At 61.0% G+C, this 17249-nt stretch overlaps 2 protein-coding genes across 7 annotated transcripts; both read right to left on the bottom strand.

The window, feature by feature from the left end:
* Window positions 1-616: 616 nt before the first annotated feature.
* On the bottom strand, window positions 617-8050 carry Tcirg1 (T cell immune regulator 1, ATPase H+ transporting V0 subunit a3). The gene is made up of 19 exons (XM_076844844.1): window positions 7794-8050; window positions 7388-7466; window positions 6465-6685; window positions 6295-6383; window positions 5935-6061; window positions 5780-5862; window positions 5513-5606; window positions 5229-5441; window positions 4885-5029; window positions 3667-3806; window positions 3436-3593; window positions 3250-3340; window positions 2667-2785; window positions 2374-2587; window positions 2029-2160; window positions 1746-1856; window positions 1553-1670; window positions 1194-1371; window positions 617-1121 (listed from the first exon to the last, which is right to left on the bottom strand). Exons 1-19 carry the CDS (start codon window positions 7908-7910, stop codon window positions 1043-1045), a joined length of 2508 nt encoding a protein of 835 aa, XP_076700959.1. The 5' UTR covers window positions 7911-8050; the 3' UTR covers window positions 617-1042.
* A 4140-nt stretch (window positions 8051-12190) lies between these two features.
* Window positions 12191-16364, bottom strand: Ndufs8 (NADH:ubiquinone oxidoreductase core subunit S8). Of its 6 annotated transcripts, none has more exons than XM_076844841.1 (7): window positions 16277-16364; window positions 15297-15354; window positions 15164-15214; window positions 14341-14430; window positions 14084-14256; window positions 12466-12594; window positions 12191-12385 (listed from the first exon to the last, which is right to left on the bottom strand). In XM_076844841.1, exons 2-7 carry the CDS (start codon window positions 15352-15354, stop codon window positions 12254-12256), a joined length of 633 nt encoding a protein of 210 aa, XP_076700956.1. In that variant the 5' UTR covers window positions 16277-16364; the 3' UTR covers window positions 12191-12253. The 6 variants fall into 6 exon arrangements, with proteins under 6 accessions (XP_076700956.1, XP_076700953.1, XP_076700955.1 ...); XM_076844838.2 differs by lacking the exon at window positions 16277-16364 and adding an exon at window positions 16059-16159; XM_076844840.1 differs by lacking the exon at window positions 16277-16364 and adding an exon at window positions 16040-16064.
* Between the last annotated feature and the right edge of the window lie 885 nt (window positions 16365-17249).

Below are 17249 nucleotides of genomic sequence, written 5' to 3'. Positions count from 1 at the left end.
ACATACCCCCCGCCCCCAAGGTCTGCTCAACTCTGTTCCCCAAGGATCAAAGCCACCGACTAGCCCAGGTCCCTTCACAACCTGAACCCATGTTGCCCCCCGCCCCCGCCCCAGCCATTCGTGGCCAGGCACTGCTGCCCCCTCTCTGGGCCCAGTCTTCCAGGCATGTGAGATACCACAGTCCCTTGCACGCCCACCTGGTCTCTGGGGTCCTCCACAGGACAGTCCAAGATCCAAGGGTCAGGCCCCTTTAGCAGCTGGCCACGGCCACAGCCACAGCCAGCTCACTGTGCCCAGGGCAGCGCTGGCCTCAAAGCTGCCTGTGTTCCTGGTGCTCCAGCTGGAAGAACTACTTAGTAGCCTGTTGGCCTCTAAAGCACTGGCTTTGGCCTCCACTGGCACAGCCAGAGGGGACTTGGGGAGGTCGAAGCCCACCCCCCACTCATCATGCAGGGAGGATGGCCTGAGGCAGGAGACCAGGGAGGGATGAGATGATGGCCTTGGGATGGGGACTGAGCCCCCTGGGCAAGTCTTCCCGACTCTGGACAGCCCCTGCCTTCCCCGCAGGACTGTGGCCCTGGGTGGATGACCCATGGTCCCATGAGGAGCAGCAGGCCAGGCTTGGTGTCCCTGCTGCTCCACTTCAGAGTGCCTCAACCTCTGGGAACCTGTACAAGGTGTGGAACAGGTGCCAGCCACTCTGCATACCTCCAAGGACAAGGACCTCACTCCCCTGGCCTGGCTGGAAAGACAGTCTAAGCTAGAATGTGCTGGAAATGTCCCTCCCTCCCCCTCCCCCGCAGTCTGGTTCTTTGCAGGTGTGTTTGTGGGGGTCCTTGCCCCCCACAGAGGGAGTAAGGGAGACAGGTACAGGGACTGGTGGAGGCCGGCTGGAGGAGCCTGGTACCCAGGGCCCTGCCCTCCTGGTCTCAGTCCAGCCCCTGGGGGAGGAAGAGGCCGGAGGGCGGTTCCTGGGCCTGGGGCTCTTTATTCCTTTTCTGCCTCAGGAAGGTAAGGAGGAGGGCATGGCCCGCAGGGGGCGCTATTCGTCCTGGATGGCGAAGGTGAAGGGGCTCAGCTTGTAGCCCGTGCCTGCGTAGAACTTGTTCTGGAACTCCACCCTGGGGGCCAAGGGGTAGGCTGGTCAGGGGAGCCCCCACCCACCCTGCCACCCAGCCAGCCCGGGTACTCACCAGTGCAGCCGCAGGGCGTGCAGGAAGGCAGACAGCCCTTCCATTACCAGCAGGATGGCTACGGTCATCACTGCGAAGGCGGCGAAGACCGGGACCAGCGCCACAGACACCACGCCCACCTCCCCGCACATGCGCAGGCCCACGCGCATCACCATGGCCCACAGCACCTCGGACAGCTCTGCAGAGGGAGCGGGCGGTGGGGTCAGGCAAGTGGGCACCCTCCAGCCCCTGAGGCCTCCCTGCTCAAGGGGCCGGGGAGGAATACTGAGGCCCAGAGGGAAGGGACCTGCTGCTGTGTGTGAGCTGGAGCAGGATGTGGGACACCCTGGCTGCCCACTCTGCTGCGGCAGACCACTTACGGGCGTGGGCCAGGCTCAGGGCCCAGAGGCGGAGGTAGGAGGCTGTGTTGGAGATGCAGCCCAGACAGAACTCGATGGTGTGGATGGCCTGGTGCATCAGGACCTCGGAGGCGGCAAACTGGGGAAGAGTGGCGGTGAGAGGGCTGGCAGGGGCCTGCAGCCAGCTGCCCCCTCAAGGTGGCACTGCACCCACCTCGGCCTCCTCTTCACCCCCTGGGCACCTCGCCTTCTCCTCATCAGAGCTCCAGCCCTTCTCACAAGCATCGGGGGACTCCACGCACCCAGCCTTGTCCTCATTCTTGTCCTGGAGATAGAGGGTGAGGAGCAGGCAGTGTCAGCAGCCCCAGCACCAGGAGGGGCCCACCCTGAGGGCCTGTTACCTGCCACGCTGGAGCCCGTGGGGAAGCCAGGGTCAGGGGCCACCTGACAGTGGCCTTGTCTACCAAACTCCCCTACCATGTGCTCCCAGCAGCTACCTGTTGGCCCACAGCTGGCCTCAGTGAGTGGCGGCTTCGCTGCCACCGGTGCAGCAGGTACAAGGGTGTGCCCAGCAGCAGGACAGGCACCATGGCCAAGGCCAGGACCACCAATGCGTGCTGCACCACTTCCTGCAGCAGAGGTGAGTCACTCAGAAGTTTGGACCACCACCCCTCTCCCAGGCACCCAGGGGCTCTCCTGCCCATCAGTCACTAACAGGGACTGTCCCTCTACGGGGCCTCAGGCCCACACCATGTTTCTCAGACGAGGACCCTCTGACTCTGGGTGGCCCAGAGTCTGCAGGGTCTCCATGAGGGGTGTGAGCCACTGCCTGGCCAGCCCACCTGCCCAGAGTAGAGCGGCTGGTTGGTGGGGCTGCGGGAGAAGAGGAACATGTTGATAAAGTGGATGAGGATGCTGGGGGCAGAGGCAGCATGCGTGACGGTCACACACAGCCACTTGTAGACGACCAGGAAGACAAGGTAGCCAAAGAGGCCCAGCAGGAAGATGAGCTCAGGCAGGGTCTCCAGCAGCAGTCGGTGCCCTTGGCGGAAGTGCCTGGGGGAAGCAGGCAGGGTCACTGGGACCACCCCGGCCCCACCCAGCTGCACACACCCCCTGGCAACTCTGCCCTCACACGTGGTTGAAGACTCCGAGGAGCACCCCGAAGGCCATGTGGGTCACCCCCAGGATGACAGACATCTTCATCTTGAAGGAGTTGAGGAAGCTCAGGTGGTTGGTGGCCAGGCTCCAGACCTGGGTGGAGGGAGGGAGGGGCGGGCCACACTCAGGGAGCCTCTGCCTCCCATTGCTCCGTTGGCCCCCTCAGGACTCTGCCACTACCACAGGGGCTGAAGAGGGAGTGATTGGCAACCGGAGCTCAAGCCCCAGTTCTTCCCAGCTGGGTGGCCTTGGGCCTGCAGCCTGGGCCTCAGTTTCCTAGTCTGTACACGGGATCACGCTAATGGGCACCCAGGTTGTCACACAGACCACACAAGAAATCACTAAGGGCTCAGCACGTGCTAGGCAGCTGCACCTACAGGCCTCTGCTTACCTGGTGATGGTAACAGGCCCAGCCAGGCAGGTGCTGGCTGTCTCCTGTGCCTGGCACACAGAAGAGGCTTGGCACCAGCTGCCACAGTTAGGAGTGAATGAGCTGAAGTCCCTGCCCAGTCTCCCTCTGGCCACCACCAACATGGTGCTGCAGCTGCAGGACTCACCGGGTCGATGCCAAAGGGGTAGGGTCCCAGGAAGACACCAGTGACATTGGGGTCCAGGGTGAGCAGTGGGTGCTGGGACAGGAACGCATCACTGGGGCAATGGTGGGCAAGTGGTCAGGGCTGCACGGGGCCTGGGGGGCCACAGGACAGGCTGGGACCGAGGGTGGGCTGGGGCCTTGGCCTCACCTCCAGCCTGACTGGTTGGCCATGGCGGCCACACTCCAGCCCGAGGGGAAGATGGTAGTGGCGCGGCTGAAGCACTCGTTGTAGATGAAGCCGGTGTAGATGGAGAACAAGCCCATGAGCAGGAGCAGGTAGCGGCCCCCAAAGAAGGTCTGCCAGATCTGGGGGGTGACGTGGTCAGGGGATGCCCAGCCCCACCACGCCGTCCACCAGGCCCCCCCACCCGGGCCGCACCTCATTCTGCGCAATCCTCACGGCTGGCCGGTTCTCAGCAAGCACCATGGCCAGGGCAAAGAGGAACATGAGCAGCCCGTGGCCCACGTCGCCAAACATCACGGCGAAGAGGAAGGGGAAGGTGATGATGGTGTAAGGAGCTGCAGGCAGCGGGGTGCAGGTCAGCCAGGCCCACACAGGAGCTGGCATCTGTTCCCTTGAGCACCACAGATGACAGAGGCCCCCACCCCACCCCAAGCTTAGGAGCATGTGTGAGGCAGGGACACCACTTGGTATTTCAGCATTTGCCACTGGTAATCTCTGTGACCTTGGGCTTGCTGTTTAACCTCTCTGAGCCTGTTTCCCCATCTGTAAAACAGGGAGAAAGGCAGGACCACTTCATAGGGTATTATAAATGAGTGTCCCTGGGCAGGACCTGGCAGGCCACAGGTTCCTGACGAAAAGTCAATTATTTATTTTTGAGACAGGGCCTCCTGTTGCCCAGGTTGATCTGGATCTCCTAGAGATGATGCTCTCACCTCGAGAGTAGCGGGGACTACAGATGCGAGCCCCACGCCTGGCTGCTGCTGTTATTTTTAAAAAGAGTGTTAAGCAGAACCACAGAAAGGACAGAGAGTCCAGAAGCAATCCTGGAGGCCACACAGAAAGTTCCAGAAGGCCAAACCAGTCACTGAATCTCCCAAGTCCATTTCCCTTCAGTAAAATGGGGTAAGTTCTCATTTGGGTGCCAACTCCAATACACACACCCTACATGGGCTGAACAGTGACCCTCCAAAAGATTTCCTGCACACTAACTCCCAGGACCTCACCGGGAGAAGGGTTTTTACAGAGGTGGTCAGAAAAGATGAGGCCATTAGGGTGGGTTCTAATCTAACAGGGCCAGTGTCCTTATGGGTAGGGAAATTTGGACAGAGGCGGACACAAAGGGTGAATCCCATGTGATTGTGAAGATGGCCACCTACAGGCCCACAACATTCCCCTTCATGGTTTCAGAAGGAATCTGCCCACCGACCCTTGAACTTGGACCTCCAGCCTGCTGGACCACAAGGTTGCAACCCCTCCGCTGGGACTAGCTGCACCACCAACAGCCCCGCAGACGTGAGGAGGAGGGAGCCCCCCACCCCACCCAGGCCTGCACTCCATGGGGCAGCTGGGCCTCCCCAAGGCCCAGGCAGAGGGTCCAAGGGCTGTCCAGGGCGAGGGCCCCGTGGCTCTCACCAGGGTTGACCTCCTGGTAGCAGCCCACGCCGTAGGCATCCACGATGCTCTGGAAACTGGCCGTGAAGCGGTTGGTGCGGATGAGGGTCGGGGGCATGTCCCTGCAGGCGATGCGGTGAGCCACGGCACTCACCCCTGCCTCACTCTGGAATTCCCAGGAAAGAGAGATGGATGGAGAGGGTTGCGGAGGCCTCAGGGACCCTGGGCTGACCCCCTGGAGGAGGTGGCTGGGAGGAGAGGGAACCCCCTCCCCCAGGGCCAAGGTGCTGAGAAAGGAGGGTGATGAGGCAGAGGAGGTGTCCGCGGCAGCGGTGGAGTGGGCAAGCCCGGAGCCCGCTGCTCACCGAGCTCTCCCGCAGCGCCTGCTGCAGGGCGGGCAGGTCTTGCATGGCACACCAGGTCTCCGCGACGAGGCACTTGTGCGTGCTGCTCACGCTGCACTGGTTGAGGGCCAGGTACACCGCCTTCATCTTGTGGACCTGCACCTGCCCCCGTGGCAGCAGCTGCTGCACCTGGCCCAGCACCTGGCTCAGGAACCCTTCTGTCTCCCGGAGGACCTGGGGCCAGAGCGGGTGGTCAGCAGGGGCTGGGCAGGAGGCGGGCAGGGGCTGGTTGGGTGGGCACCCACCTCCTGCAGCTCCTGGCTCTGCTGCTGCAGCTGCTGCAGGGTCCCATGCCGGGCCGCCTCTTCCTCCAGGAATGGAAAGATGTGGCAGTGGAAGCTGGTCAGGACGGGGGACAGTCAGAAGGGAGCTTGCCAGGAGGGTGGAGGTGACATGGAGGGTACTGGGCACACAGGGCGGGCAAATGCCCAGACCCAGGCAACGGAGGGCTCTGAGCAGGCAGAGGCTTGCTGATCCAGGGTGGGGGCAGCCAGTGTGACCGGGCGGCTCACCAGTCCGTAATCTTGCGGATCTTCTGTCCAATCTGCTCACCCCAGTAGGAGATGAGGAAGGTCATCCAGGTCACAGGCTCACCCTGCAGGAGAACTCGAGTCACCCTGGACTTCTGGTTCCGCCCAGGATAGCCCGGCAGGCCCCTCCGGCTCACCGTCAGCGGGTCCTCCAACTGCCTCTGGGCCTCTCTGAAGCTGGAGATGAGGAAGCCGCGGCAGGCCCTCCACAGCAGGCGCTCCAGGGCCGCAGCCTTGCAGGGCTCCACGGCACCTGCCACAAAGCTGCCAGCCAGGAATGGAGGCGCTTCCAACCTCCCACCCTGGCTGGAAAAGGCAGGAGACCCCAGTGCAGGGCCAGAAGGGCAGAAACCTCCCAGGGCAGGGCCTGGGAGGAGGCAGAGGGCGAGCTGAGCCCCAGGGAGCACAGGGCCAGGCCCTCAGGGGGCCTGACCTGCCCCCACCTGGGGTCAGGGCTGGGGCTGGTGGGAAAGGACAAGAGGTCCTCCCTCACTCACTTGACCCTCAGGTCCTGGTGTGGTCCCTGGTGAGGCGGGAGCAGGGGAGTTCTCTCTGAAGAGGGTCCATCGGTGTGGGCAGCGGCTGGCTGGGAGTGGGAGGCACCGTGAACCCGGGCGCAGGTGGGGCCTGCACACCTTCCCCGCCACCCCCCCAGGCCGCAGCTGACCGGAGGGCCGTGGTTCTGCTGCAGCACGGCCGAGTGGAGCTGCAGCTGGTGCAGCTGGGCCCGCAGGGCCTGGTGGTTGCCCTGCACATCCCGCAGCTCCTGGGCCAGGCGCTCTGTCTCTTCCTGGATGCGCAGTAGGTCTCGTGGCGGGGGCGCTGGCAGCCTCCCTTCGGGAGGGGGCAGTGCCAGGCCAGCCCGCCGCACCTGCTCCTCTAGAAAGGCTGAGCACAGAGGGCAGGTTCAGCAGAGGCCACACCAGCTAATATCCACTACTAGCTAAGGACTGGCCACATCTGGAGGATTCCAAGTGCACCCCAAACTCTACTGCCACCTGCTAACTAATTCACCAAGCCTGTGAGCCCCAGAAACAAAACAGCCCAAATCCCTGTCCCCAAAGTCCTGCTCCCTCCCTGGGTGACTCTGTGTTCCTATCTCTTGGCCACTGCCCGCCCAGGGACAGAGCCCCACTGAGGTCAGCCTGCAGGCCTGATCACTCTAAAGCTGTTGGTCAGACTAATAGGCCATGAAATAAAACCTATTCTATCCTCCCAGTCAGGAGGCAGGGGCTGGACGTTGGCCACAGGCACCTCCTGGAGATTGCCATGGTGGGTCCAGGAAGCAGCTCTGCTTTGGGGAGTCCAGCCCTACACCCTGGCCTCCGTCCACCCGGTCCACCACTTAGGAGTAAGCTCTGTCCATGCCCTTCACCTGCTGAGAGCCCTCATGGCTCCCAAAGTCCACAGGACAAAATTCCTACGCTCCCCCAAACCAGCCCTCGCCTGGGCCCTCTGCACAGCCCACTCAGGCCCAGTCCCAGGAGCACCCACAAACGGGGGCCTGCCTGCACCTCCTTCCTGTCTTCTACCTGCCCGCCCAGGGCCACTTCCATAAAGCCAGCCTGGGGTGGGCCTGGACCAACTCACTGAAGGTCTTCTCCAGCTCCTCACAGCGCCGAATGTCCACTGTGAAGCGTCTCTGGAAGGCACTCACCGACTCATTGAGCTGCGGTTGCCACATGGAGGGGTCAGTGTGTTCAGGGAGAGGTCCAGGGAGGTCCCACCCTGGGCCAAGGCCTCTCTCTCCTCAGGCCTTAGCCACCTTCTTCAAAAAGGGGCTGAGCATTCCATGAGCCTCCAGATCCCCATATGCCAGGGAGCCTCAGGTGGGGGCTTCCTGAGGACAAAGGACCTATGGCCAGGGCAGCTGGGATGCATGTGGGACCAGGGGCGATTATGGGACAGGTGGGTCCCCATCTAGGCCTAGATCACAGGCCACCCCAGCAGCAATGCCCCAGGATGCAGGCCCTCCCCCGGCCCTGGCCCCACTCACATCTCTGAACTCCACGAGCCCCAGCTCGCCCAGCTGGCTCACACAGGTGTAGGCAGCAGCTGTGGGCAGGAAGAGCTGGACCAGGACCACCTCCTCACTCCGGAACATGGAGCCCATGGTGCTGTGCGGGGGGTGAGGTCAGGGTAAGCCACGAAGGCTCCCAATCCAGCTGGCACCTCCTAAAGCTCTGTTCATGTAGTTCAGAGTTGTGACTACTGTCCCCATGTGACCGAAGGGGAAAACTGAAGCCCAGGAAGGGGCAGTTAGGTGCTGAGATCACACAGGAAGTCAGCGCCACAACTGGGCATGAGGCCAGCCCAGCCTCAAGCTCTCTCAGCAGGCCCACCTGCCTCCTCCCTGTCCCTTGTACCCACCTCAGCACTGGGGTGACACTGGCTCTGCTCACCCCTCTGTTCATGCTCTGTCTGCCCACACCTGAGTCCTGCTTATCCCTAGCACCCCAGGCAAAGGGCTGCCTCCAGGCTTGCCTTTATTTATCCAAACATCAGCTGTGACAAGTGACACACCAGGCCTGGGTGGGACTTGTCCTCAGGGATAGCCAGCGCCCTCCCACCTTCCTGTAGCCTGAGCCCGTAGGGTGGGCGGCTCTACTTGTTCTGTGGGGACTCAGCAAGGCCACAGAGACTGGCCTAGGAAGGGTGTCTTCAGGGGTGGAGCCATCCCGAGGCCCCAGGCCGCCTGGCTGTATCCATCGCCTCTGGGGACTCGGGACAGGTTTCCAGGTGTTGAAACCAACAAAAACGAAACTGAAATGGTAGGAAGGGCCTGGCAGTGCCTTGCTCAAACACAGGCAGGGAGAGGGGCAGGGTGGCCTCCAGTTGGCCGTGCAGATAACCTGCTGGAGAGTCAGGACCTCTCTGCCTGCTGTGCCCACTACTCTCCGGTCCCAGGGTCCCTCAGTTTCCTTAGCTCTCTAGGTAGCAGGGAGACAGACATGGTTGAGGACCACCCTTCACCCCCTGGAGAGACTAGTGTGCTCTGCCTGCTGTGTGGACATGACCTACATGTCCCTGGGCCTGGTTTCCGTAATTCTGAATAGGAAACCACAGGCCCGCTCACAGCCTGGGAAAGGAGTGAACTCTGAGGGCAGGCATCAAGGGGCTGCAGAAGGGCAGGTTCCTGAACAGCAAAGGATGGGCAGGAGGGCCTAGCTTTCATCATTCAAGGACATGACTCCGGCCATGGGCAGAGGGCAAGGAACCAGGACTGGGGGCCCTACCCAGGTTGTGACACTGTGTGACATTAAGCAAGTCACTTGCCCTCTCTGGACCTCTACTTCCTCTTTGGGACTTGCCACCCCCACAGATATGAGATGACAAAAATAACCAGAGACCCCCCATCTGTCCCCTTCACCCACACCAACTCACACTAATCCCTGATGGTGATGCTGGGGGAGGGGCGATGGAGCCCTGTCTTAAAGGGGGGTCAACTGAAGCCGGGAGAAGCAAGGCCCAACATAACATGACCAGCTGGTGGCCCAGCCAGGGAGGAGCCAGGACCAGGGCTGCAGGCTTGGCAGTCCCAGCTCAGAGCGGGCTGCAGACCTGGCCCCTGCCCTAGCCAGGGGAGACCCTGCCAGACCACAGAGCGCCTCCAGCCACCGCGTGGTCTGCAGAGTTCAGAAGCAGCGACTCCTCTCCCAGCCTCTGGCCCTGGACTGCCAACCTCCACTGGCGGGCTCGGGCTCTGCCACTTCCTAGTTGGGGGAGCTTTGCTTTCCTCCTCTGTAGAATGCATCCCGCCCTCCGAGCAAGGCGCAGCGGGAAAACTCTGAGCGCAGGCCGGCAGGGGCGGCCTTGAAAGTTGCTGGGGACCCACACCCATCTTCCTGCCCCTCCTGATCGTCTCCTCTGCCCCGCCTGACGCCGCCAGCACAGCCTCCTCGACCCAGCTAGGTGGGGCGCCGGGACAACTTTCGGGGCAGGGGCGCGGGTGGCAGGCGGAGCCGCGCCCCGCACACCCCTCCGGGGCGGGCACTCACCCTGCGCGCCACGCCGCTCAGCTCTCTGCAGGGGCTGTGCACCCTGCCGCGGCGCGCGCGGCTCGCTAGGGCTCAGGGGTGGGGCCAGGGACGCCGCGTCCACGCCCCACCCACGCCCCCTCCGAGTCCGACGAGGGAGGTTCGGGGACTGTTCAGGCGTGTGGGCCGCTTAATCACGGCGACGAGAGCGGAGATAACTGACCAGCGGCGCCGGGAGGCCCGGGAGGCGCCAGCCTAGGGAATGGGATTCCCACGCCCCTCCCACCTGAAGGGCTCGTTGGACCTAAGGCCCCAGGGTCCAGAACCTGGCCCTCCCCAGCGCACAACGACTCATTCACCCTTTCTGCTTCTCACCACCCAACATGGGAGGCTGAGCCAGGAGGGCTGTGCCCTTGCGGGGATGGGGTGGCTGCCCAGAGCACAGCAGATTCATTGGTGGCTGGACACATACTGTGCAGGGGTGTCCTGGTGATCTTGCTTCAGATCATCTGCATGAGAACTGTCAGTTCCAGTGCCTGGAAACTGGGACTCACCACCATCTCGCTGCCTGCACTTTGGACGGGCTGGACTGTACCCACTGGGGGCCAGAGGGAGGACGGCCCCTTAGCCCTGGTGATCCTTGAATCACACTCAGTGAGCGAGGGCCTAGAGGGTAGGAGTGTGGGGGAGAAGCCCCAGAACTACACCTGGAAACAGTCACCAGCACGGTCAGCATCCTCAGGAAATTGAGAGACATGTGCTTCGACTCCACATCAGTGGGATAAGAAGCGCCTTCACTACAACCAACCTCAGTGCCAAGGGCCCAGGTCAATCCTTGGGAGCGCAGAGGAAACCAGAACTCTACCATGTTATGGATACACTCCTGAGGCCAGAACATACCTCAGATCAGTGAGAACCTATTTATCTGCTGATGCAGCTGCCCCAGGTCTAATTCAAGGTGCTAATGGTGGCTGGGAAACTAAATAGAAGTGGCCTGCCCCAATTCTTGGCTGTTGGTGGGGCCCAAGCAGAGCCTGAGTCACTTCTGTATCAGGAGATGACAAAAGCCAGCCTGGGACCTAGGCCAGGTGTTAGTAGGGGATCTGAGCAAAAGGACTCCTGGGAATGGACTGGGGGCTGGGTTTCCAGTGCTATAGGTTGTGGAAGACCAACCTTACATGTGACAGAGTCACACTCCCCGGCTGGGTGCTGAGGCGCTCAGTCACAGAAATGTGGCAGAGCTTTCCCCACCCTTCTTGGGTTCGAGGGTTGATGTCCCCTGCATGGGTGTGTCTTGCTACAGCCCCATGGGTGAACCTAGGCTCACCTGTCCCTTTGTGATATCACCCCTTGCCCTGTTTAGGATAGAATCATCCCTGGAAGTGCTTTGTGTGTGTCCCCTTCTCTTACTGTGCCCTTGGGTGTGGCCTACCCAGGTGTGAGTCAACCTGTTAACAGTGGACAAGCCCCCTGAAACCTGACCCCTTGCCTCATTTGAATAGCTTCTCACTCTCTCTTCCTGTGGACCCTTAAGGTCAGAGGAGCCATCATAGCGACCCCAAAGAAAAAGGTTCTTCGTGTCTCTTGTGTGGTTATTTCATGCAGCCCAGTCAGCCCAGTTCAACTGGAGTGACCCCTGAGTCCGAGAACAGAAACCAGCAGCAGGTCTTCTCAACACCTCGAAGTCCAGCGAGGAGACGGCGCACTTGGGCATTTCCCACACCATGGTCTATAGAACACCTCCTTGCTTTCCCAGATACATCTTGGGAGATCAGCATTTTTGCAATTGATGGGGGAGGGGACTCAAAGCATCTTAGACCCGAGTAAGTCACTGGATATGTGCTCAGTGACCTGGATAGTCACTTCACCTCATAAGCGCCTCCCTACAATGCTTAGCACCAAGTTCAAGGGGCTGCTTTGGCTAGTACATTGGCACTGGGCCTGGGTATAGCTCAGGGAGCTACCCTGCCTTAGTGGGACTGCAAACTGGGAAGTTGTGAAGCCAGCAGTCTGTTTGGGGAACTTGGGGAGAAAACAGGATGTGTTTGGAGGAAAGGCCAGCTCAGAGGCACCAGGGCCTTGTCATCTGCTCGTGACTATCACCTCAGAGCAGGCTTCCCCCTACTCCCAAGAACACCAATTGTGGGGGCAGCAGGGCCAAGGTGACCTTTGGCATTGCTCACCTTGGGGAAGGTATGTAGGTATCAGGGAGGTTGTGGCCTCTGGTGACCAGGAAGAGGGTCTGATGGGCCAATGGAACCATACAGGAAGGCTGGGCCAATCCTGTGGGCTGATGGAACCGACAGGAAGAATGAAGCAGGTGGACCAGGCCCTCATCTGGCTGGAGGAATCCAGAGACCTTGGGCTGGCAGGGCACAGTTCTACCCTGGACACTGGATGCACGACAGGAGGCAGCTAGGGAGAGCAGGCTCTTTTATTGGGCAGCAGGGCCTGGGGCTGAGCTGGGCGGGTGGGCGCGTCACCGGTAGAGGTAGTCGGCCTGGATGTTGGCGGCGATCTCAGCCTCCCACTTGTCCCCATTGTTGAGCAGCTTCTCCTTGTTGTACAGCAGCTCCTCGTGGGTCTCCGTGGAGAACTCGAAGTTTGGACCCTGTGGTAGGGCAGAGGTCCAGCCAGGTCAGACCCCTCCCAGGACCTCTGCCCAGCTGCTCCCACCTGGGGCCCACTTACCTCAACAATGGCGTCCACAGGGCAGGCCTCCTGGCAAAAGCCGCAGTAGATGCACTTGGTCATGTCGATGTCGTAGCGGGTGGTCCGGCGGCTGCCATCAGCCCTGGGCTCAGCCTCGATGGTGATGGCCTGGGGGGAGTGGCCACTGGTCACCGTCACACTGCCAGCCATGTCCTGGCCCCAGGTCCAACCCATGTGGGGCTTGTTCCTACTCTTGGTGTCTGCGCAGATGCCTCTGCCCCTTGCCACCCGTCCTAAGGAGCAGCCCTCACACCTGCCACACCAGCTTCTGTTTCTCTCAGCACCTGCCTCAGAAACACCTTGCTCTTTGTTAATTAACTGCCTTATCTCCTGCCTCAGAATGCCTCCCCCACGGCCAGGCTGGACCTCCCCCTTCACTGCAGATTAGCCCTACAGGGCCTGGCCCTGTAGAAAGTGCCCAGTGACTACCTGCTGTGTGGTGAGCAGCTCTCTGCCTTAGGTCTACTAATCCTCAGCTGACAGATGACAAAGCTGAGGCTAGCGAGTCTGAGGGGTTTCTGTGCACCACATGTGTGCCAGCTGGGAGAAAGAAAGGCGGCCTGGGGCCTCCCCAGCAGGAGGACCCTCAAGGATGCTCAGACCCTCCTGCCGACCTCCAGGAGAGCCGCAGTCACCACTCACAGTGGGACCTTTAGCTGTAGCCTCATCTTTCTATGCCTTTAAAAATGGATACATAACCTCTATCTGCTTGCGTTATTAACGATTAAATGAGATGACGGAAGGCGTGAGCTCAGTGCATGCCTGTCTGTGACCAGCACTCACTACCCAGAAGCCATGACTACACTGGGGACTGAACCAAGGGGCACTTGTCACCGAGACACATCCCAAGCCCTTTTTTGCTTTTTGAGACAGTCTCTCTCTAAACTGCTGAGGTTGGTCTTGAACTTGCTGTCCTCCTGCCTCAGCTTCCCAAGTCTCTGGATGATAGGTGTGGGCTGTAGCCACGGTTGTTGCATGAGGACACTCCTTTGTGCTCCCAGGCAGTGGGTGGAGGAGAAGCATCAAAGCCACAGCTCTCAGCCTGGAGGACCTGGGAGTGGTCCAGGAGAGACCAGCTAGGATGTGGCCAGGAGCCACCCTGAGCCACAGATATTGGAAGGTGACCGCTGTGTGGACCAAGTGAGGACAGTCTGCTGGGCTCCTGCTGGGCACACCAGGGTCTGAAGCGTCTGCATCCTCCCAAGAGCCCCTCCTCTAGGGAATCCTCCACCACCCAAGCCAGAGCTGCAAGGGCCGGCCGCCAGGGACGGCGCCTCTGTCTGTGGGTCCAGCCCAGGGTAGGCACACACACAGAGCTCCTGGAGCTGATGCTACATCTGGGGAAAAGTGGACACCTCAGGCGCCACCCCACTGATCCTAGGCCCAAGCCTCCCACTGCTGACCGACCGAGTCAAGCACCACACATGCCACCCAGCCACACAGGCTGAAGGCTGGCCTCTGCTGCCATGCTGCTGCCCACAACACTCAGGCAACAGGCCATCAGACCCACTCCTGGGGAGGGGGTGCAGGGTCAGGCAGGAAAGGGACTGTCCATCAGGTTGCCTGTCCTCCCTCCATGGGCAGGGGCTGGGCTCACCTGGGCAGGGCAGACGGCCTCACAGAGCTTGCAGGCGATGCAGCGCTCCTCCCCAGATGGGTAGCGGCGTAACGCGTGCTCCCCACGGAAGCGCGGGCTCAGCGGGCCCTTCTCAAATGGGTAGTTGATGGTGGCTGGCTCCCGGAACATGTAGCTCAGGGTCATGCCCAGGCCTGTGGGCAGCACAGGCATGTGTGTGGCCATCTTCCTCCCCAGCACAGCCTTGCCCGTTCTGTCCTCACCCCACCAGGACCCACCTCGGAAGAGCTCAGTCCACATCAGGGTCCTCGCTGCCCGGTCGGTTATTGACTTCATGTCCATCTCGGGCTCCTGCAGGTTCACATACTCTGCGGGGTGGCAGGCATGGGCCATGACAGGAGGTTCGGGAGTCCAGCTCAGGGAGATGAGGCCTGGCCTCACTCCTAGGCGTACCAGTTGGGTTCCCAGGGCCTGGTCATTCCCCACCCTTTCTCTAGCTTCCACAAGGACCTGGGAGGTCAGCCTGGACCTAGGCAGGTCTTACTCACTCTTCCCTGTGCCTAGGTGGCCCTGGAGCCCATAAGAACCCTCAAGCAAGGCTTTAAAGAGGAGCAGGAGTGGGTGAGAGGCTTGGCCCCCACCTTCACGAGCAATCCCAACGCAGAGGAACAGGCACCCATGACTCACACCGCAGGCCCCACTCTCCACCACTCTCCCCCACCCTGACCCAGCAGGTCTGCTCCCAAGAATCTCAGCCCATCTCTATCATCATCCTTTGTTTTTTTTTTTCCGGTACTGCGGATTGAACCTAGAAGCACTTTACCACTGAGTTACACCCCAACCATTTTTATTTTTATTTTGAGACAGGGTCTCACTAAGTTGCCCAGGCTGGCTTCGAACTTGTGATCCTCCTGCCTCAGCCTCCTAGGATTGCTGGGATTACAGGTGTGCACTACCACGCCCAGCGTCATCCTCGTTTTTAGAGGGGAAACTGAAGCTCAGGAAGGGCCCAGGCACAGCCAGGACCAGAATGGTGTCCTCCCTGGCCTCTGGCAGGGCCTCCATCAGGAAGCCTAGGCTGGAGGCCGCCCCACTACTCACTGTAGGTTGCTGCCACTGGGCTGCTGTGAAGGCTCCGTTCACTGGGATGTCCTACAAGGGAGGGGTGATGATGTGCTGGGATCTTAGGACAGAGGGGCTTTCCCACCCCCAGGGAAGGCTCCCTTGGTCCTACCTGTGCGCGCAGCCTGGGCCAGGGCCCGCAGCAGCGTAGGCATGGTCAGGCAGCGCATCTGAGGGCATAAAATGGAAGGAAAGTGCAAGATTGAAAACTGACCTTCCAGGACCCCTGGCACTTGCCCCAGGGCCAGTGGTGCCATCCTATACCCTCACACTCCATTCCCATGAGGGCCATCTTGTTCCCAGGTACATGTCTTCCAGCCTCCAACCTGATGCAGCTCAGTTGTGCTAAAGCTCTGGGAATTCTATGGGCCCTAAGTTCCTTCTACATCTCTCCCGGCCCTGATTTGTCCTCACAAAATAACAAGGCCAGCCACCACCAGCTTGCACTACAAGTTAACACTGCCCCAGGTTCTACGTGAGGACACTCAGGAACTGTCAGCTTGTCCTTCTGAAGTGACTCCCCCAGTCCCACAACAGGGGAGCTTTAGGGCTGGAAGCCACCTCCCGCTGGAAACCCTCTCCCAGCTCCCCGCTCCCAGGCCCTTCTAGAACTGTCCCCCAGCATATTGAGTGACCTAAGGTAGGTGACGCCACCTGGCCTCAGACTTCTAACCTGCAAATTAGGGGGGGTCATGAGATTTATATATTGGGACTCATACACCCCAAAGGGTGAGTCCAGAGCCTGGCACTTCGCCAGAGCCCAAAAGGGACCCTCCAGGCCTATGACCTCTAGCGGGGCCAGTCTTTTGACCAATGGCTACAGTCCCAGGCACCCAACCCACCACCTTCTCCGACCTTCCCCATGACCTCTGACCCCAAGGACGCAGGAAGACCCGGCCAGGCAGCGCATGCGCCGCGACAATGCCAGCTTCCCGGTCGGCCCGCGACACGTGAAGGACGCAGAGGCCACGAGTCCTAAGGGGCCTAGACGGAGCGTGGGCACAGAGTTTGCGGGACTGACTGGGACACCACACTCGCTCCCGACGCTGCCCTGCCCAGCCTGGCCTTCACGGTCGAGCCCCGGGCACCCACCTCGAAGCGCTGCCTCTCCTTCCCCAGCCGAGCGGGCTGGTCAGCGAGAGGCGGAGCCTATCCTGGGACATAGCCATTGGGTCGGCAGGTTTTGCCTTTTCCGCGGTGGCCTCCGTGCTGTGTCCTTATTGGCCAGTGGTTCTGCCGAAGGAGGCGGGATATAGAAGCATCTTTCCTTTGATTGGCTGCGCAAAAGCAGGCGTGTGAAGTTGGGTAGGGCGCCGCCATGTTGGTTCGGAAAGACCAATACCCGAGGACTTCCGAGTGCTGGAGGCGGGACGTCCGGGGCGTGGCTTAGGGAGTGGTGCGGGAGTGCTGTAGGCGGGGGAGCCGGAGGGCTAGGTGACGTCGTTGTAACCGCGGCGGCGACCCCGGGCGCAGACGCTGGACTCGTGCGACTTCATCTAGTTCTCAGAGCTCAGTCTGGGGAAACGTTACTATTACTTCTCAGATGGGGAAGCGAGGCGGGGAAGTGTCAGGCCGCCGAGGAGCGGCGTGCGGTCTGCACCTGGACCGGTGGGCCTCGGGACCCGCCTCTCATCGTCTGCTTCCTCCTGTGCGCTCCGCGGTAGAGGGACTCTCGGGGGCTGCGGGCACTGAGTCGCCCCTGGGTCAGTCTGCGTGTGTATTGGGATGGTGGACAGGGAAAGCTTCCTGGAGGAGGCGGTGCCTGAGCTGACATTAGGGTGGGGCAGGCCGGAAAGGACAGAGAAAGCTTGTCCAGTGCGGGTCCGAGGGTGGCGGCCTGGTGACTGCAGTCCTGGGAGAGAGGAGCAGAACAAGAGCCTCCTGGGGACTGAAGCAGACGAGGGACTTGTCAGCTACAGGTTGCCACTGAGGGGTCTCTGGCCGAGTGATGGCATGGTCCTGCCTAATTTTGGAAGGTTGGTGGGTAGCGTGGGGAGAGGAGCTAGGACAGAGGGAGAAGTGAGGTGATAGTGTCCTGCTCGAGGCCCAGCCCTGGTGTTGTGAT

Source organism: Callospermophilus lateralis, chromosome 2 (assembly GCF_048772815.1).
Source record: "Callospermophilus lateralis isolate mCalLat2 chromosome 2, mCalLat2.hap1, whole genome shotgun sequence".
In the NCBI taxonomy this organism is placed as follows: domain Eukaryota; kingdom Metazoa; phylum Chordata; class Mammalia; order Rodentia; family Sciuridae; genus Callospermophilus; species Callospermophilus lateralis.
This window is presented reverse-complemented; position numbering and strand designations above follow the sequence as displayed.

Bases quoted from the DNA above. Each gene is read 5' to 3' on its own strand.
- Tcirg1 (XM_076844844.1), bottom strand. From the start codon at position 7,910: ATGGGCTCCATGTTCCGGAGTGAGGAGGTGGTCCTGGTCCAGCTCTTC. The intron at 2,786-3,249 runs GTGAGTCCTGCA...CCCTCCACCCAG, and splicing joins ACCCCTTTGGCATCGACCCG to GTCTGGAGCCTGGCCACCAA. The intron at 1,122-1,193 runs GTGAGTACCCGG...CTTGGCCCCCAG, and splicing joins CACGCCCTGCGGCTGCACTG to GGTGGAGTTCCAGAACAAGT.
- Ndufs8 (XM_076844838.2), bottom strand. From the start codon at position 16,094: ATGCGCTGCCTGGCCGGGTCTTCCTGCGTCCTTGGG. The intron at 15,215-15,296 runs GTAGGACCAAGG...CCTCCCTTGTAG, and splicing joins GGCCCAGGCTGCGCGCACAG to GACATCCCAGTGAACGGAGC. The intron at 14,431-15,163 runs GTGAGTAGTGGG...GCCACCCCGCAG, and splicing joins CCCAGTGGCAGCAACCTACA to AGTATGTGAACCTGCAGGAG.